The sequence below is a fragment of the Macaca thibetana genome, chromosome 10, assembly GCF_024542745.1.
Source record: "Macaca thibetana thibetana isolate TM-01 chromosome 10, ASM2454274v1, whole genome shotgun sequence".
Lineage (NCBI taxonomy): Eukaryota > Metazoa > Chordata > Mammalia > Primates > Cercopithecidae > Macaca > Macaca thibetana.
In genome coordinates, this window is record NC_065587.1 from 61,719,659 (window position 1) to 61,735,825 (window position 16,167).

Here is a 16,167-nt window from a genome sequence, read left to right on the forward strand (position 1 = left end):
ACACTTGCTATTTCGGTGCCAAGTCTCAGGGCCCCCAGTTATTGCATGCTCGCCATGTAAGGCACCCAACATCGGTCATTTAGATTGAGTCTTACTCAGGTCTGTGAGGGACGGATTCTTGCCCCCATTTTGCAGAGGAAGAAAATGAGTCAAAATCCTGCCCATGGCCACGCTTGAACCCTGGCCTGTTGACCGACTTCCCTCTCGGTCAGGTGATTCTCCTCACCCTGCTGTTTCCTCCAAGCCTCCACCAACTGTGGGGAACAGTTTCTGCAACAATCTCTATAAAATGGGGCAATTACAGGTCAGCTGGGCTCAACATGGTTTGTGGGTTTGTTCACTGAGACTCCAGCCAGAGCCCATTTTGACCCAGGGAGAAATATCCATTGAAGCAACACGGGTTTTTTTTCCCTGTTCCATATGTCACCTAGGAATGGAGATGGGGGCTGCTGCTATAGTCCAAATTCATCAATAGATGTAGAGCTTGTTCCGGAATGTAGAGCTTGTTCCAGCAAAAGTGCCAGGGGAGCCCCGTGGGCCTCTGTCTCTCCAGGAACCCTTCCCACTCAGGGCTCACAGTGGATCTGGAAGCACAGGAGATCAGGAGACCAGAGAAACCAGGATGAGAGATAGGCCCCCTGGTTGCCAGGTTCGAGAAGTCCTAGGCTGAGTCCCTGGAAGGTTGGCCGTGCTCCTTTCTGGCACACAGTGGGCCTCAAGAAAGCTCAGTGGATGGATGGATTGAGGGAGGGAGGGAAGAGAACATGGAGGGAGGGATGGATGAGGGATGAGTGGATGGATAGATGGATGGGTAGGTGATGCAAGGGTGAGTGGATGGATGGGTAGATGGATGGCTGATTAGATGGATGGCTGATTAGATGGATGGCTGATTAGATAGATGGCTGATTAGACGGATACAAGGATGGGTGAGATTGGAGGATTATCTGGGTTTTGCCGCAGGAAGGGACACGAGTGTGCCTGTTTTTGCAGGTGCGTCTGCATGTCTGTACCTGAGTCCATGCCGGCATGTCTACCCACCTCTGAGTAGCCACATATTTGTGTGTCTGTGGGTGCCCTCTCTGATTTTGCATCCACAACTAGCAGCGGCATTTGGCGTCCGGGAGCTCTGTATGTGTGCCAGGTGCCTGTGGACACCTGATCATCTGTGTCCACAGCTGTGTGTGGCTCGCAGTCAAGGCTACCTGGCTGTGCCAGGCTGTATCTGTGTCCTGGTGTGTGACTGCAATTAGAATCTGATGTTGTATCCATGTCACTGTGTCTGTGTGTCCAGCTGTGTCTGGTGTATCCGTGGGAGTGTATCTGTGTGTGTATCTCCACAGCCCTGTGTGTCTGTGTCTGCTCCCCGTGTATGAGTACCTGAGTGTGTGTGTGTGTGTGTGTGTGTGTGTGTGTGTGTGTGTGTGTGTTGGGTGTGGGGAGGTGTTCTTGATCCCAGATCTGACCTGAGAGTCCACGTCTCTGTGTCCGGGTGCACCCAGGTTCCGTTGTGTGTTTCTGTGAGGGTGCTGCGTGTGTCTGTATCTGAGTGTATGTGTCCACGTGTCTGTTCTCCAAGGTCTGACTCTGTGGGTCCAGGTGTGTCTATGTCCTGGGCTAGTTGTGTGTCCCTGTCCGCTCCCCCAGGGGGCGCCCTCGCCCGGCCGCCGTCCCTCCTTCGGGCTCCGGTCCCCTGGGTAAGCCCCAGCGCTGGCGGCGTGGGCCGGGGACTGGGCACTGGGTGGCCTCCCAGGTCGCCGCCTTCCCGCGGGGCCCCGCCCCCGGCCCGCCCCAAAGCGGGCTATAAATTAGCGCCGCGCCCCGCCTCGGCAGTGCCAGCCGCCAGTGGTCGCACTTGGAGGGTCCTGCTGCCAGTGTAAGGAGCCACCGCCCCCGCCCCCGCCCGACCATGGCCGAGGGTGAGTATCAGAGTCAGCGCAGCCGCCACTCAGGGGCTCCGGGGCATTGGGGGTCAGGACCTGGTGGGAGCTGAATTCCTAAGTCCTGATTTGGAGAGCAACAGGCAGACTCGGCTGGGTGGGGAGGCGCCTCGATGCTGCTTGGAGCCTCAGTTTCCCGGTCCACAGTGCATAACCATTAACCCTTGCCTCCCTGGATCAGGTGAGGCAATGGAACGCAAAGGGGTCCTGGCTGGCAAGAACCACCCGTACCTAAGTGTTCTGAAGCCAGGCCAGCACCCCCTGCACAGCTCCAGGCACACATCAGGGAGCCAGCCCCCACTGACTGACCGGGGACACGTGCCAGTGGTCCGCCAGGACAGTGGTTTCCAGTTTGCAACACTGTAACCCAGTGGTGTGCAAGCCAAGCCTGGCTGAGTCCTTGGCTCCAGCGGCCAGAGAGGAGCTTTCAGCATCCTATCGGGGAGGCTTCGGAAACCAGGCTGGTTCTTCCCGCCCTCACGTTCTGCAACCCCAGACCTTGGCCACTTGTTGAGTCTCGCCTATAAAATAAGAACAACAGTGTCAGTCTTTGGTGCATCTGTGAGGAAGGAGAGGAGTGGAACAGAGGCTTAATTTCATACCTGCACCCTCCTCCCACATCCCCCCAAACACAAGCAGCACTGTCTTGGGTCCCAGCGGGAGGAATTTCTACCATGGAGGATGTCACTGCTGGACCCAGAATCCCAGCTGGCTCTTGGGTCAAGTTCATCTGGGGATGGCTTCTGCACCCATTGCAACCCCCAGGAAGGGGTGTGGTACAGGGACATGGGGCAGGTGGAGCAGGAATGGGTGGCAGGAACTGTGGACCCGCCTGACCCTGCTGTGTGATCTCAGCCACCCGCCTCCCTCGGACCCAGCTCCCAATACACTGTGATGTGTCGCTTTGGTGGCCGCTTGTCCTCAATGCATCTTCTCACCCCCCCGTGGTCAAAAGCAGGGCTCAGTGGGGCTGGGAGATCCTGGAGATGCCAGTTATGATGAGCCCCCAGCCCCGTGTCACAGTGGGCACTTCTGACAGAGGTCTCACTGGCCTGGAAGACCTAGGCCTTTTCTCAGTGCAGAAATCCTATAAATCCTACAATTCTAGACCCCAGTGTTTCTGCACCTTTGGAGCTGGGCGTGATTTCTGGAAACCCTTCTTCGGACAATAGATGGAGAAAATGCCCCGGCTCCCACAGCCCAGGGACTGGCCATATCTCCAGGGTCTTCCACGGGAACAACAATGGCCTCTTTCCTACTCAAGCTCCCTGGGACTGAAGTTTCCAAAAACAACATTTTCTCACCGCAACAGGCCAGCAGGAAGTTTTCCCTTCTGGCCACTGAGGTCTCTTCTGTTGTGATTACACGGGGACCGACATCCCTGATACTTCAGTGGCGCAGAACTATCTGCCCCCAGGTTTGAGAACAACACAGGACGTGGCGAGGGAGGGTCGTAAGAGGGGCTGGAGAACGAACTGAGCTGTAGCGAGGTGGTTCCCAGGGCAGAATCCTAGGGAATGCCACAGCTCTGGATTCCAATCCCAAAGCAGCCACTTGCTCTGGGACCTGCGGCCACCTGGTGTCTTTGTCTACAAAATGGAAATCATGATAGCATCTAGGTAAGCGGAGTTGTTTTGGGATTTAAGTTGAGATAATTCACATAAAAGGCACTTTGCATGTCATTTTTGGAATAGTCGAAGGTGAGCCGGAGACCTGGGCTCTCCCACTGCAAGAACCAACTTGCGGCGTGACTCTGAACAAATTCCTGCCCCTGGGCCTCACTTGGACCACATGCTGTCCAGTGGCCCCACTCTCAGAGAGTCTGTCTTGCCCACTCCTCCCACCTTAAGGGCTTCCCAATCTTGACCTTGAGCTTGCCAAGGTTTATGAGATTTGTTTTCCCCCAAGACCCCCACCCATCTGTCACCCTGACTGTGCCCTGGTCCTCTGCTCCATCTGAAACTGTAAATGGAACTTTTACATATCAAGCTTCTGTCCTGGGCTGGCCCTGGGGAAGGGGGTTCCCAACACGTCTTCTAGACTCACAGCAGCCCCTTGAGACTTCAGAGGAGGAGGCCAGAGAGGGGGAGACACTTATCCAGGCTCACACAGCAGCACAGCAGAACTAAAATCTACCTCTGGAAGTCTTCAAAGCTCCTATCATGTTAAAAATGTTTTGTGGTGGAGAATATTGAACATACATAAAAGTAGATAGAATTGTTTAATAAATTCCTATGTCCCCGTCACCCAGCCCTGACCACCGTGGCGTCTCCTGCCCTTGTGCACCTTCTCTGTTATTCGCCAGGAAATCTCAGACATCACATCATGTCATCTGTCAATGTTTCAGTATATGCCTTTAAAGGATAAGGACTCTCTTTTTTAACACAAGCAAATTAACAAAAATTCTTTGATATCACCATTATGCCATCAGTATTTAAATTTCCGGTTGTCTTGTACATGTAATAAATGTTTTAAAATACGTTTTTGAAATCAAGATCCAAATAAGATCAATACATCACAATGGGTTTACATTTCTCTTTACAGGTTCTCTCTTCAATGTTTTGTTCATTTTCTTTCTTGCAATCTATTTATTAAAGAAACCGGACCCTTTGTCAATAGTTTCCCTGTGTATGAAGTTTGTCAATTACATCCCGGTTCTATGTTTAACCTCTTCCTCAGCCCGGGGTATTTCCTGTAAATTGGACATTGGATCTAAAGGCAAAGCCCATGTCATTGACCTATACCAAATACTGCCCCTGTTTAAACCAAAAGAACCCTCTGATAGCAATAGAATAGCTCATGTTTACTGAGTATTTATTACACAACAGACATTGTACTAAGTGTTTTACATGCATTAATTCATTTCATGCTCACACCAGCCCTGGGAGGTTGATTCTACTGTTCCCCATGGCTGCTGGAGGTCACACAGCTAGGAAGTGCCACAGGGGTCACAACCTTGTGATTAAAAGATTTAGGGAAAGCTGGGCACTGTGGCTCACACCTGCACTTTGGTAGATCAAGGCAGGAGCATCGCTTGGCCCAGGAGTTTGAGACCAGCCTGGGCAACATGGCAAAACCAAAAATGAAAAAATTATCTAGGCACATACCTATAGTCCCAGCTTACTGATAAATGAAGAAATTAGTGTTGCATGCCTGTCCTCTCAGCTACTGAGGAGGCTAAGGTGGGAGGATCCCTTAAACCCAGGAATTCAAGGCTACAGTGAGCTACAATCACACCACTGCACTCCAGCCTGGGCAACAAAGCAAGACCTTGTCTCAATTAAATTAAAAAGAAAAAAGGGGTTAGGGAGATTGGGCCCCGCCCAGCCCCTGTGTGACCAGGGTTGGGGAGAGAGGTCAGTCAAAAGAATGGCCATGCTTCATGGGGAGTAAGAGGGTACAAGGCCCCCATGTCTAGGGAGGGCAGGTGCATCGCTGGGGGTCTGAAGGCTGCCCCCGAGGCTCATGCATCTCCTTCTGTTTCCATAGATCTGGTCTTGGAGAGGTGTGATCTGGAGCTGGAGACCAATGGCCGAGACCACCACACGGCCGACCTGTGCCGGGAGAAGCTGGTGGTGCGACGGGGCCAGCCCTTCTGGCTGACCCTGCACTTTGAGGGCCGCAACTACGAGGCCAGTGTAGACAGTCTTACCTTCAGTGTCGTGACCGGTGAGTACCTGCATCCTCACTCCACCACCCACCACCACCACCACCACCACCACCACCACCACCACCACCACCTCCTCTCCACCCTGACATGTCCCAGACCCCTGACAGAGAACAAAACAAATAACTTTACCCCTCTTTGTTCCCTGGGAGATTGCCACCTGTCATTAGCCCCATTTTAGAGATGAGGGAACTGAGGCCCTGAAAGGGAGAAGATGTCATGCAGACCACCAGCTTTGTGAGCAAGTCTGTGCCTCTGGACCCCTGAGCTTCTGAAAGCCTATTATCACCAGGGTTGCAGGTCAGCCTTCAACGAGGAAAGCTGATCAAGATCCCATCTACAGGCCGGGCGCGGTGGCTCACACCTGTAATCCCAGCACTTTGGGAGACCGAGGTGGGTGGATCACCTGAGGTCGGAAGTTTGAGACCAGCCTGACCAACATGGAGAAACCCCATCTCTACTAAAAATACCAAATTAGCTGGGTGTGGTGGTGCATGCCTGTAATCCCAGCTACTTGGGAGGCTGAGGCGGGAGAATCGCTTGAACCCAGGAGGCAGAGGTTGCGGTGAGCCGAGATCATGCCATTGCACTCCAGCCTGGGTAATAAGAGTGAAACTCTGTCTCAAAAAAAAAATCCCATCCACAAGCCAGGCACAGTGGTACATGCCTGTAATCCCAGCTATTTGGGAGGCTGAGGTGAGAGGATCATTTGAGCCTAGGTCTTTGAATCCAGCCTGGACAACATAGCAAGACACCACCTTAAAGGAAAAAAGAAAAAGATCCTGTCTGCCCTTTCCCATATCAAAACAACTTTCTAATCCCTCTGCAGCCTGAAATCTGTGCAACCCAGCCAGGCACCTGGATCAGGCCCAAATCAGGCCTGGGTGGCAGAGAAAGAGCCCAGTTGGCTTCAGCCTTCTATATGAGCAGTTCTGGGTCCCAGCAGTTCATTCTCCAAGCATTTGGCAGCTGCCTCAGTCTCTGAGGCTGGACAGAGAGACCTGGATTCTAGCGCAGGCTGGGTTGCCTACCTGCTGTGTGACCTTAGGCAAATTACTTAACCTCTCTGAACCTGAGTTTCGTTATCTGAAAGCCCTCATATTGCAAGGTTCTTAAGTGTCTGCTGTGGGGGAGGGCCTGCGGATGTTTGCAGCTGTTGCTTATCTTCGTACTGGGGCCGCAGGAATGGGTAAAGGGATGCCAAGGCCCCAGGCATCTCATCCCCAGATGCGTCGTGCCCAATTTTCTTTGTTGGCCATTCCTGGGAAAATGCCCTCAAATGCCAAATTAGTGGGGCTGGTTTCTGGTGGGAGCCACTCCCTTGAGGTCAGTGAGGGGCCACCTGGCTAGGACTCGGGGTGGGAAAGGCCAGCTCTTTCTGAAGTATCCGAGGGCAGAGATGGCAGCAAGCATTCCTTGGCTGAGGCCTGCATTGACCTAGAAGGCCGTTGATAAGGCTTATCATGGGGACTGCAGGCTCGCCTCGGATACCTCCTCCATCCGTCTGCTCCCTGCCCCTGGCCTCCTGGTGGAGACACACCCATTGCCCAGGAACTCCCCCCATAAGCACCCTGGCCCCGTAGGTCACTTGCTAACAGAGCCAAGGAGCCCCCAGCAAGTCTCTGACCTTCCAGCCTCAGTTTCCCCCTCTACGAAGTGGAAAGTGAGGGTACGTGGCAGTTAAGGACTGGATCTGGTGGCCTGAGAAAAGTCAGGCTTGTGGTAGTGAAACTCACAACATCTATGGCACACCCGCTGAACGCATGCTTGTCTTGAATCCTCGCAGCTTAGAAGTTATAAAGGACTCCATTTTGCAGACGGGAAAGCTGAGGCTCGGAAAGGTAGTCACTGGCTCAGGAGGGTCAGTCACACAGTGAGTTAGGGACACAGAAGGCTTCCAACCCTGACCGCAGGGTGAGGCTTTTCATCCGTATGTCCCTGCAGTAGGCACACTGATCCCAAGTGCCTGCCGGGTCTCAGTGTGTTCCTCTGTGAAATGGAATGGTAGGTGAGCTGCTGGCTTGGGCAGCCTGTGATTTCTACTTTCTTTTTTATTTATTTTTCTTTCTTTAAACTTTTATTTTAAGTTCATGGGTACACGTGCAGGTTTGTTGTGTAGGTAAACTCGGGTCATGGGGGTTTGTTGTACAGATTATTTTGTCACCCAGGTACTGAGTCTAGTACCCAAGCGTTATTTTTTCTGCTCCTCTCCCTCCTCCCACCCTCAAGGAGGCCCCAGTGTGTGCTGTTTCCCTCTATGCGTCCATGTGTTCTTGTCATTTCGCTCCCACTTATAAGTGAGAACATGGATTTGGTTTTCTGCTCCTGCGCTCGTTCGCTAAGGATAAGGCCGCCTTCTTTTCTCTTCTTTTACTCTCCAGATGTCCCCTCACCTTTTTTTTTTTTTTTTTTTTTGAGACAAAGTCTCGCTCTGTCGCCCAGGCTGGAGTACGGTGGCGTGATCTCGGCTCACTGCAAGCTCCGCCTCCCGGGTTCACACCATTCTCCTGCCTCAGCCTCCCGAGTAGCTGGGACTACAGGCGCCCGCCACCACGCCGGCTAATTTTTAATATTTTTAGTAGAGACGGGATTTCACCTTGTTAGCCAGGATGGTTTCGATCTCCTGACCTTGTGATCCGCCCACCTCGGCCTCCCAAAGTGCTAGGATTACAGGTGTGAGCCACCGCACCCAGCCCAGATGTCCCCTTTCTTATTTCTCCTCCAATTGTCTGGGCAGCGTAGTGTTAGGTGATTAGGGTCCTGAGTTTGGGGTTGGGTGAAGGGCCACTGCTGACCTTCCCGCCCCAGCCAGCTAATCTCTGTCCTCCAGTCTCCACCAACTTATCTCAAACCATAACCAACCTGCCCTGGTCACTTCCGCAGCCCCTGTAGGCAGCCACAGAGGAGCCCAGATCTCTGAGTACAGAGTGCACACATCTTCCCTGTCCAAGCAACCAAGAAATTCCCAAGGCCTGGGGAAGCCTGAGGGACAATACCAGGAAACCGGGCCCTCCCTCAACTCCACGCCTGGCCTGGGTCAGCACTCGGTTCAAGGCCTGGCCAGCTGACTCTGCCCCTGTGCGGGAACATTCTAGCTTGTGATGGGAAACTGAGGCCCAGAGAAGCAGGAGAGCTGGCTAAGGTCACTCAGCGAATGGAGCTGAGTGAATGTGAAAGTGAATGTGTGGCCTGACCCCACACATTCCTAGATGTTGTGTGTTTTCACCCAGACAGTTCGAGACCTGACAGATTCTGTTATGGGGTCCAGGCCACACTAGACAAATGCCATCCTTGTTAGAGGGATAAAGCTCTGCTTCCCTCCAAGGATGGGGTTGGGTTTGAGGGGGTGTGGCTGTGGCCGTAGGAGTGAAGTCAGCCTGGAGGAGTGAAGGTAACCCTTATGAGGCAAATAGAAGGCTTTACTCTAGAAGGTTCTGCTCACCCACCCCATCCCAGCCCGGCCACCATGGTCTGGGATAGTGGCCAGGACCCTAGGCTCCCTGTGGTCATTTGGGCACAGAGTCGTCCTCATGGTGCCCCTGGTCCCACAAAGAGGATGGTGTAGAACCGCAGCCAAGGACTTTGTGAAGCCAGCTTACGCGAGCAGCGGGTGGACCGTGGGACAGCCTGTCCTTCTCCTGTCCCCCCGAGATCTGGGAAGAAAGGGGTGTGTGAGTGTGTGTGACTGTGTGTGCATGGCTGTCCCAAGATAGAGAGAAAGGGAAATGCGTTTCCTGACTTGTCCCCGAGGGTAAAATGTCAACAGCGACATTGGCAATGGGACCTGGCCCAGGCCTGATGCCACAGAGACCAGATCATTGATCCTCTGAGCGGGGACGTTTCTGAGATTGGAAGGAGGGCCCTTAAGAATTAAGTAAGGGCCACAAGCATAAACTGAGGCTGTCCTGAGCAAACTGTGATGCTTGGTCACCCCAGCGCCACCCCGCTCAGCCTCAGTTTCCATATCTGTGAAGTTCTTCAATAAAACTAGACAATCTCTACATTCCACTCCAGTTCTCATAATCTACTATTTAGCCTGAGAATTCATATTTTTAGTGGCCCCTTCTAATAACACTGACGATCGCTCACATTTCCTGCATGGTAACTGAGCTGGTCACTGTTCAAAATGCTTTCTATGAACTCTCTCATGGAACCTTCGAAACAGATCCAGGAGGCGTTCATGAAAACTGAACAAGGCTAACTATGATTTCCTGAGCACTTACTATACACCAGGCGCCTTGTGGGATGCTTTGCATGCCTATCCTCTTTAAGCTTCACAACAACCTTATAGGGAGGTACTGCCACTGGCCCCATTTTACAGATGAGAAAACTGTGGCATAGAGAAGCTAAGTAACTTGTCCAAGTTCATAGAGCCAGTTTCGAACCTGAGACTGGACCCTCCCGGGCATGTGGCCTAAGCCCGTTTTCTTCTTGGATAAGAAAGCAGATCAGAGAGGCCTGGTGATGTGGCCCAGGTCACACAGTACTCAGGGGCAGAGTGGGGGAACCAGACCTAGGGTGGGTCTGGGACCCCAAGCCTGCACGGCTACTCCCCGAATGCCAGCTCTGGAAGTCAGGGAGCATTCAAAGGCTTCCAGTTGGTCCCTGGCACTTGGGCAGGGCCCCAGAGGCCTGTGTCGTGCCTGTTAGTTCATGGTTACATTTGAGCTGGGTGTGGGTGGGGCTGGCTGGCAGGGAGGAGGGGGCTGAGGGCTGGGAGGGAGCCCCAGGGTGAGCAGGCCCCAATAATGTCAGCAGCGGGTGGGCAGAGCTGCAGAGAGGGAGATGTAAGAATAAAAATAAACTTTCCTGGGCACCCGCCCAGCCAGGCAGAGAACGTCCTCTGTCTCCTCTCCACCACCCATGTCCAGAAAGTGACCGGCCCCTCCTCGCCCTGCCCATGACTCAGACCTGCCTGTGGGGGTGGCCCTCCCCTCCACCTGGAAAAGTCCCTCAGGCTTCCCCAGGCCTCGGGAATTTCTTGGTTGCTTGGAGAGTGTGCCCATCGCTGTGCCTTTGAGAACCCGGCCAGGGAGTGTCCTGTTTGGGAAGGAGAGGCACCGTAGAAGACAACTGAGAGCTAAAGACCCACTTCAGATGCGACCTTTGCCACAAACTCCTAGGATATCCTTGGGAGACCCCCTTCGCTCTGAGCCTCGGTGTTCTCACCTGGGCAAGGGGTCTCAAAGGAAGCAGGTGCTTCATAAAGTGTAAAAGGCTGTAGGAAGGAGAGGGGTGGTTATGACCAGCATCTCAGAACTGCCTGTGGAGATGCGGGGGACAGCAGTTGGGGGGGCTCAGGGAGACAGACACCTAGAGGCTGTGTGGGCCAGCCAGCATCCTCCGCTGGCCTACCGCAAGGGGCTCTCCGAGGAAGGAGGTCCCTTCCTGCTCAGTGTCTGGGCTTCCTTCTCTGAGGGAAAAAGCGGGACGCTAGCAGGTAGAGGATTTAGGCAGGAAAGGGGGGCCCTGGGGGCCTAATCCTTGGGGACGGAGTCTCGCTCTGTCGCCCAGGCTGGAGTGCAGTGGTGCGATCTCAGCTCACTGCAAGCTCCGCCTCCCGGGTTTACGCCATTCTCCTGCCTCAGCCTCCCGAGTAGCTGGGACTACAGGCGCCCGCCACCTCGCCCGGCTAGTTTTTTGTATTTTTTAGTAGAGACGGGGTTTCACCGTGTTAGCCAGGATGGTCTCGATCTCCTGACCTCATGATCCGCCCGTCTCGGCCTCCCAAAGTGCTGGGATTACAGGCTTGAGCCACCGCGCCCGGCCCTAATCCTTGTTTATGCTACACAAATGAGCCAGGCAATCCCAGAGAGAGGGATGGGCTTGTCCCAAGTCACGTCATTGCAGAGCGGTGGAATGAGCCTTGGCTCCGGGTTGCCTGGCCCTCTCTCAGGAGGACTCTCTAGTTGAGGACATGTGTATGCCTGTGGTTTTTTATGCATTCCCACAAAACCACCCCGAAAGGCTGGGGTTCTGAGCCCCTCTTTACAGATGAGGAAACTGAGGCTCAAGGAGACAAAACTTCTTGCCAAAGTTATTTCAGTGGTTAGTGGCAGAACTAGGCCTGGACCCCAAGCCGGGGGACCCCAGGTAGGTGCCCTGCCGTGCCAGCCCTGCCACCCCTAGCTCACAGCTACTGCTTCTCCCTCCACAGGCCCAGCCCCCAGCCAGGAGGCCGGGACCAAGGCCCGTTTTCCACTACGAGATGCTGTGGAGGAGGGTGACTGGACGGCCACCGTGGTGGACCAGCAAGACTGCACCCTCTCGCTGCAGCTCACCACCCCGGCCAACGCCCCCATCGGCCTGTATCGCCTCAGCCTGGAGGCCTCCACTGGCTACCAGGGATCCAGCTTTGTGCTGGGCCACTTCATCTTGCTCTTCAATGCCTGGTGCCCAGGTGAGCCACACGCCGTCCACTCACAGCGTTGGGGTGGGCAGGGCTGGATCCGCCCATGGAGGCCACTGGAGGTGGGAAGAACAGGGGATAAGAGACACACATCAAAGTGGACTGAGTGGGGCCCACTGTGCTCCAGCCTCACAAAACCCTCAAGACATGAGTACTCCTGTTATCCCTGTTTATAGAAACAAAATGAGGCCGGTCTCAGTGATCCATGCCTATAATCTCGGTCCTTTGGGAGGCTGAGGAGGGAGGATCACTTGAGTGAGCCAGAAGTTAAAGACCAGCCTGGGCAGCAGAGCAAGACCCTGTCTCTACAAAAAAAAAAAAAAAAAAAAAAAATTTAACAGTAGCTGGGTGTGGTAGTGCACGCCTGTGGTCCCAGCTAATTGGGAGGTTGAGATGGGAGGATCATTTGTGTCCAGGAGGTGGAGGCTGCAGTGAGCTGTGATTATACCACTGCACTCCAGCCTGGATAACAGAGTGAGACCCTGCCTCTAAAAAACTAAAAATACAAAGAAGTAGAATGATATGCCCAATTCCAGATATTTACCAAGGGACTTCATTCACTGTTTGAGGCCTGTGTATTCCCAGACCACTATGAACTGGGGCTTAGCGGTGACTTGGTTTCAAAAGCTACACATCAGAAAAAGGGTGCCCAGCTGATGCCCAGGCCCGGGCACTATGTCCTGATTCTGTTTCATGGGGCCCTGTTTTTGTTTTTTGTTTTTTGAGACAGAGTTTTGCTCTTGTTGCCTGGGCTGGAATGCAATGGTACGATCTCGGCTCACTGCAACCTCCGCCCACCAAGTTCAAGCAATTCTCCTGCCTCAGCCTCCCGGGTAGCTGGGATTACAAGCATGTGCCACCACGCCTGGCTAATTTTTATATTTTTAGTAGAGACAGAGTTTCACCATGTTGGCCAGGCTGGTCCCGAACTCCTGACCTCAGGTGATCCACCCGCCTCAGCCTCCCAAAGTGCTGGGATTACAAGCATGATCCACTGTGCCTGGCCGAGGTGGGCAGCCATGTTTTAAATCTCACCCAGACTGGTTTGGGGAAGGGAAACGGGGAGTGAGGTTGGGGGGAGGGCTGAGGGAGGGGGGTGAGTAGGAGCAGTTTGACTGTCCAGCTGCCTTCTTACGCACTGTCTCAGTCGGGCCTCTCAACAATCCTAAGGGTGACATGACAGCGTCCCCACTTCACACACAGGAAACTGAGGAGGCAGGGGTTGCCCATCACCTCCCCAGGCCTCGATTTTCCCATCTAACTAGCAAGGCAGTCGGGTCTAATGATCTGTTTCCTTTCTGCTCTAATGAAACAAAGCAGGGGGACAAGCATCATGGGCCAGGCCCCTCCTGGGAATTGTGTGTCCGTCCTCAAAAGGGCGGAAATTCCGGCCTCCTGGCTGTTAGACCACCACCTTCTTGCTGGCCCACTGCTTTATCTTTTTTCTTCTTTATTTTGAGGCAATTTATATTTGAGCAGAAAGCTTTTAAAATTTTTCTCGTTTCCATATTTTGACTTTTATTTCCCAGTATAACAGTAGGCCATGACAGCATTCTCTTTAGAAAAGCTTCAAGCCCAGGTGCAGTGTAATCCCACGCCTGTAATTCCACACTTGTAATCCCTGCACTTTGGGAGGCTGAGGCAGGGGGATCACTTGAGCGAGGAGTTCAAGACCAGCCTTGCCAGCATGGTGAAACTCACCATCTCTATAAAAAAATACAAAAATTAGCCTGATGTGATGACACACACCTACCTGTAGTCCCAACTACTCAGGAGGCTAAGGTGGGATCATCTCTTGAGTCCAGGAGGTTGAGGCTGCAGTTAGCTAGGATTGTGCCACTGTACTCCAGCCTGGGTGACAGAGAAAGACTCTGTCTCAAAAAAAGGGGAGGGGAGGGCTTCAAGACTACAGAGAAACGGCCTCACCCTTTGACCCCTCCTCCTGGGGGAACACCATTGTTAGATATTTTGCGGGGGCTCCCCTCCTTAGGCCAGTCTGCACGTGCCTGGAGAAACTGCTGTATTGTTTAGGGCTCTGTCTCTCTATCACAAACATAAAAGGATCCCACCATATACATTAACCTACAACTTGGTTTTTTCCCCTTGCAATACACTGTGAGGATCTGTCCACATTGGTCTGCATACATGTGTTCATTCATTCTTTCTTTCTTTTTTTTTTTTTTTTTTTTTTTGAGACCGAGGATCTCTCTGTCACCCAGGCTGGAGTGCAGCAGTGAAATCTCGGCTCACTGCAACCTCTGTCTCCCGGGTTGAAATGATTCTCCTGCCTCAGCCTCCCGTGTAGCTGGGACTACAGGCATGCACCACCACGCTGGGCTAATTTTTGTATTTTTAGTAGAGACGGAGTTTCACCATGTTGGCCAGGCTGATCTCAAACTCCTGACCTCAGGTGATCCACCCACCTTGGGCTCCCAAAGTGCTAGGATTATAGACGTGAGCCACCATGTCTGGCCACATCTGCTCATTCTTTCTAAGGGCCTCGAGTGTCCTGTGTCTTGCCCATGTGGATGGTCTAGCCCCCACTGATGGACAAGAGGTTGTGCCTGGAGGCTCATGGCACGCAGGGACCATGCGTCAATGAGCACCATTGCTTCAGACCCTGTGGCCAATGGAATGATTTCTCGGGACAGAAGTAGCCTTACTGGATCCCCCCGCCCCATAGGTTTGTTTTGAATTTTAGTCAACTGCAGAGGGTCGCAACTAGTTGGCAGCTCTGCCAACAGGACAGGAACACGCCGGTGTCCCCACCCTTGTCCACACCACAGGGTTTCAGAGTTCAGGGAATGGGGAGCGTGGTTCTGGGGGATGGCCCCCTTCCTCCTGCTTGGCCTCACCCGGCGGGTTGGAGTGGCGGTCAGCCAAGCGGCACAGTGACTAAAGTGACCCACATCCCGGGGCGGGAGCTGTAGAGCTGGTGATGCAGAGGCAGGAAGTTGGGCTGGGGTGAGCGCAGGAGTGCTACGGGAGGAAATCAGTCTGATGGGTGGGAAAGGGCCAGGTCTGCCTGGAAAATGGGACCCTCCTATACATCAGCTCCAAGACCAATATGATCGAGTGCCAGTTATATGCAAGGCTTCACGTCCCCAGTGCCCCCACCTTTACCAGATGGAGACCTGAGCTGGGGACGTCACAGTCTTGGCATCCTGAGCTGGGGTGGGGACAGTTCAACAAGTGCTGACACTCATTCTAATGTTGAAACACTGTGGGTTGTCCTTTCTCTTTCATTCTTTATCCCACATCCTCCGGCTGCTGCAGAGCCATTATAGTTCATTGACTTCAGGGTTAATTTTTATAGAAGTTTCCAGAGCCAAAGATCGGAATACACAAGAGACTTGGCCTCTTTCCCATTTTTCCTCACTGTGATGAAAGTGGGGGCTGCTGGTCGCCGCAGATGGGCATGACAAAGCCCAGGGGTCTGAGGGTCCGGCAGCTGCTTCCTTCCCAGGCCACCTTCTCCATTAGACCTGACAGGCACAGTGCCTGGGGCCCGAGAAACTTTTAGGGGCCTGTGAACATGTTTTAATTTAATTTAAAATCAGAAGAAAAAAATGAACATTTAAGTTAACAATAGGTTTTAATATGTAATACTGAGATAGCTGTCATTAACCAAGGCAGTCATTTTTCAATTACTTTTTTTCTCATGGAGGAAGGAATGCATGAAGTCAAGACTGCCTGCGGCTCACCAAAGTCATAATGCGGCTCCAGATTGCCCCTTCTTGGCCTCAGTTTCTTCACCAGTGAAGTGGAGTCAGTAAAGCCCGCCTGATCTTTGGCCTCCTACCATCTGGTCCCAACTTCCTCAGCCCCCTCTTCTCCCCTCACTGGCCACAGACAACTAAATGCCCTGCATTTTCCAGCAGCCAAAACTTTGTTCTTTCTGGTCCTCTGCTTAGAATGCCACCCTCCAGGTTCCAACTCTCTAAACCTAAATCATTTTTCAAGACAGCATTCAGATGCCACCTCCTCCAGGGAGCCCTCTGTGACTCCCTCAAGCTGGACAGGACCCCACCTCTCCTGAGCTGCAGGAATCCTTTCTTGGCCTTCCCCTCTGCTACTGAGCTCTCTCTCCCTTGAATCATGCGCCTCCCTCATGCTACCTCAGGGCTTTCGTTTCCAAAGCACCTTTCAGATCT

At 53.1% G+C, this 16,167-nt stretch overlaps 1 protein-coding gene across 1 annotated transcript in view; it reads left to right on the plus strand.

The window, feature by feature from the left end:
• Positions 1–1,644: 1,644 nt before the first annotated feature.
• Positions 1,645–16,167, plus strand: part of TGM2 (transglutaminase 2) — a 38,961-nt gene continuing 24,438 nt past the window's right edge. Inside the window, exons 1-3 of the mRNA XM_050807077.1 lie at positions 1,645–1,916; positions 5,427–5,606; positions 11,762–12,004. Of these exons, the coding sequence (XP_050663034.1) occupies positions 1,907–1,916; positions 5,427–5,606; positions 11,762–12,004 (433 nt within the window). The 5' untranslated portion in view covers positions 1,645–1,906. The remainder of the gene's footprint in view (positions 1,917–5,426; positions 5,607–11,761; positions 12,005–16,167) is intronic.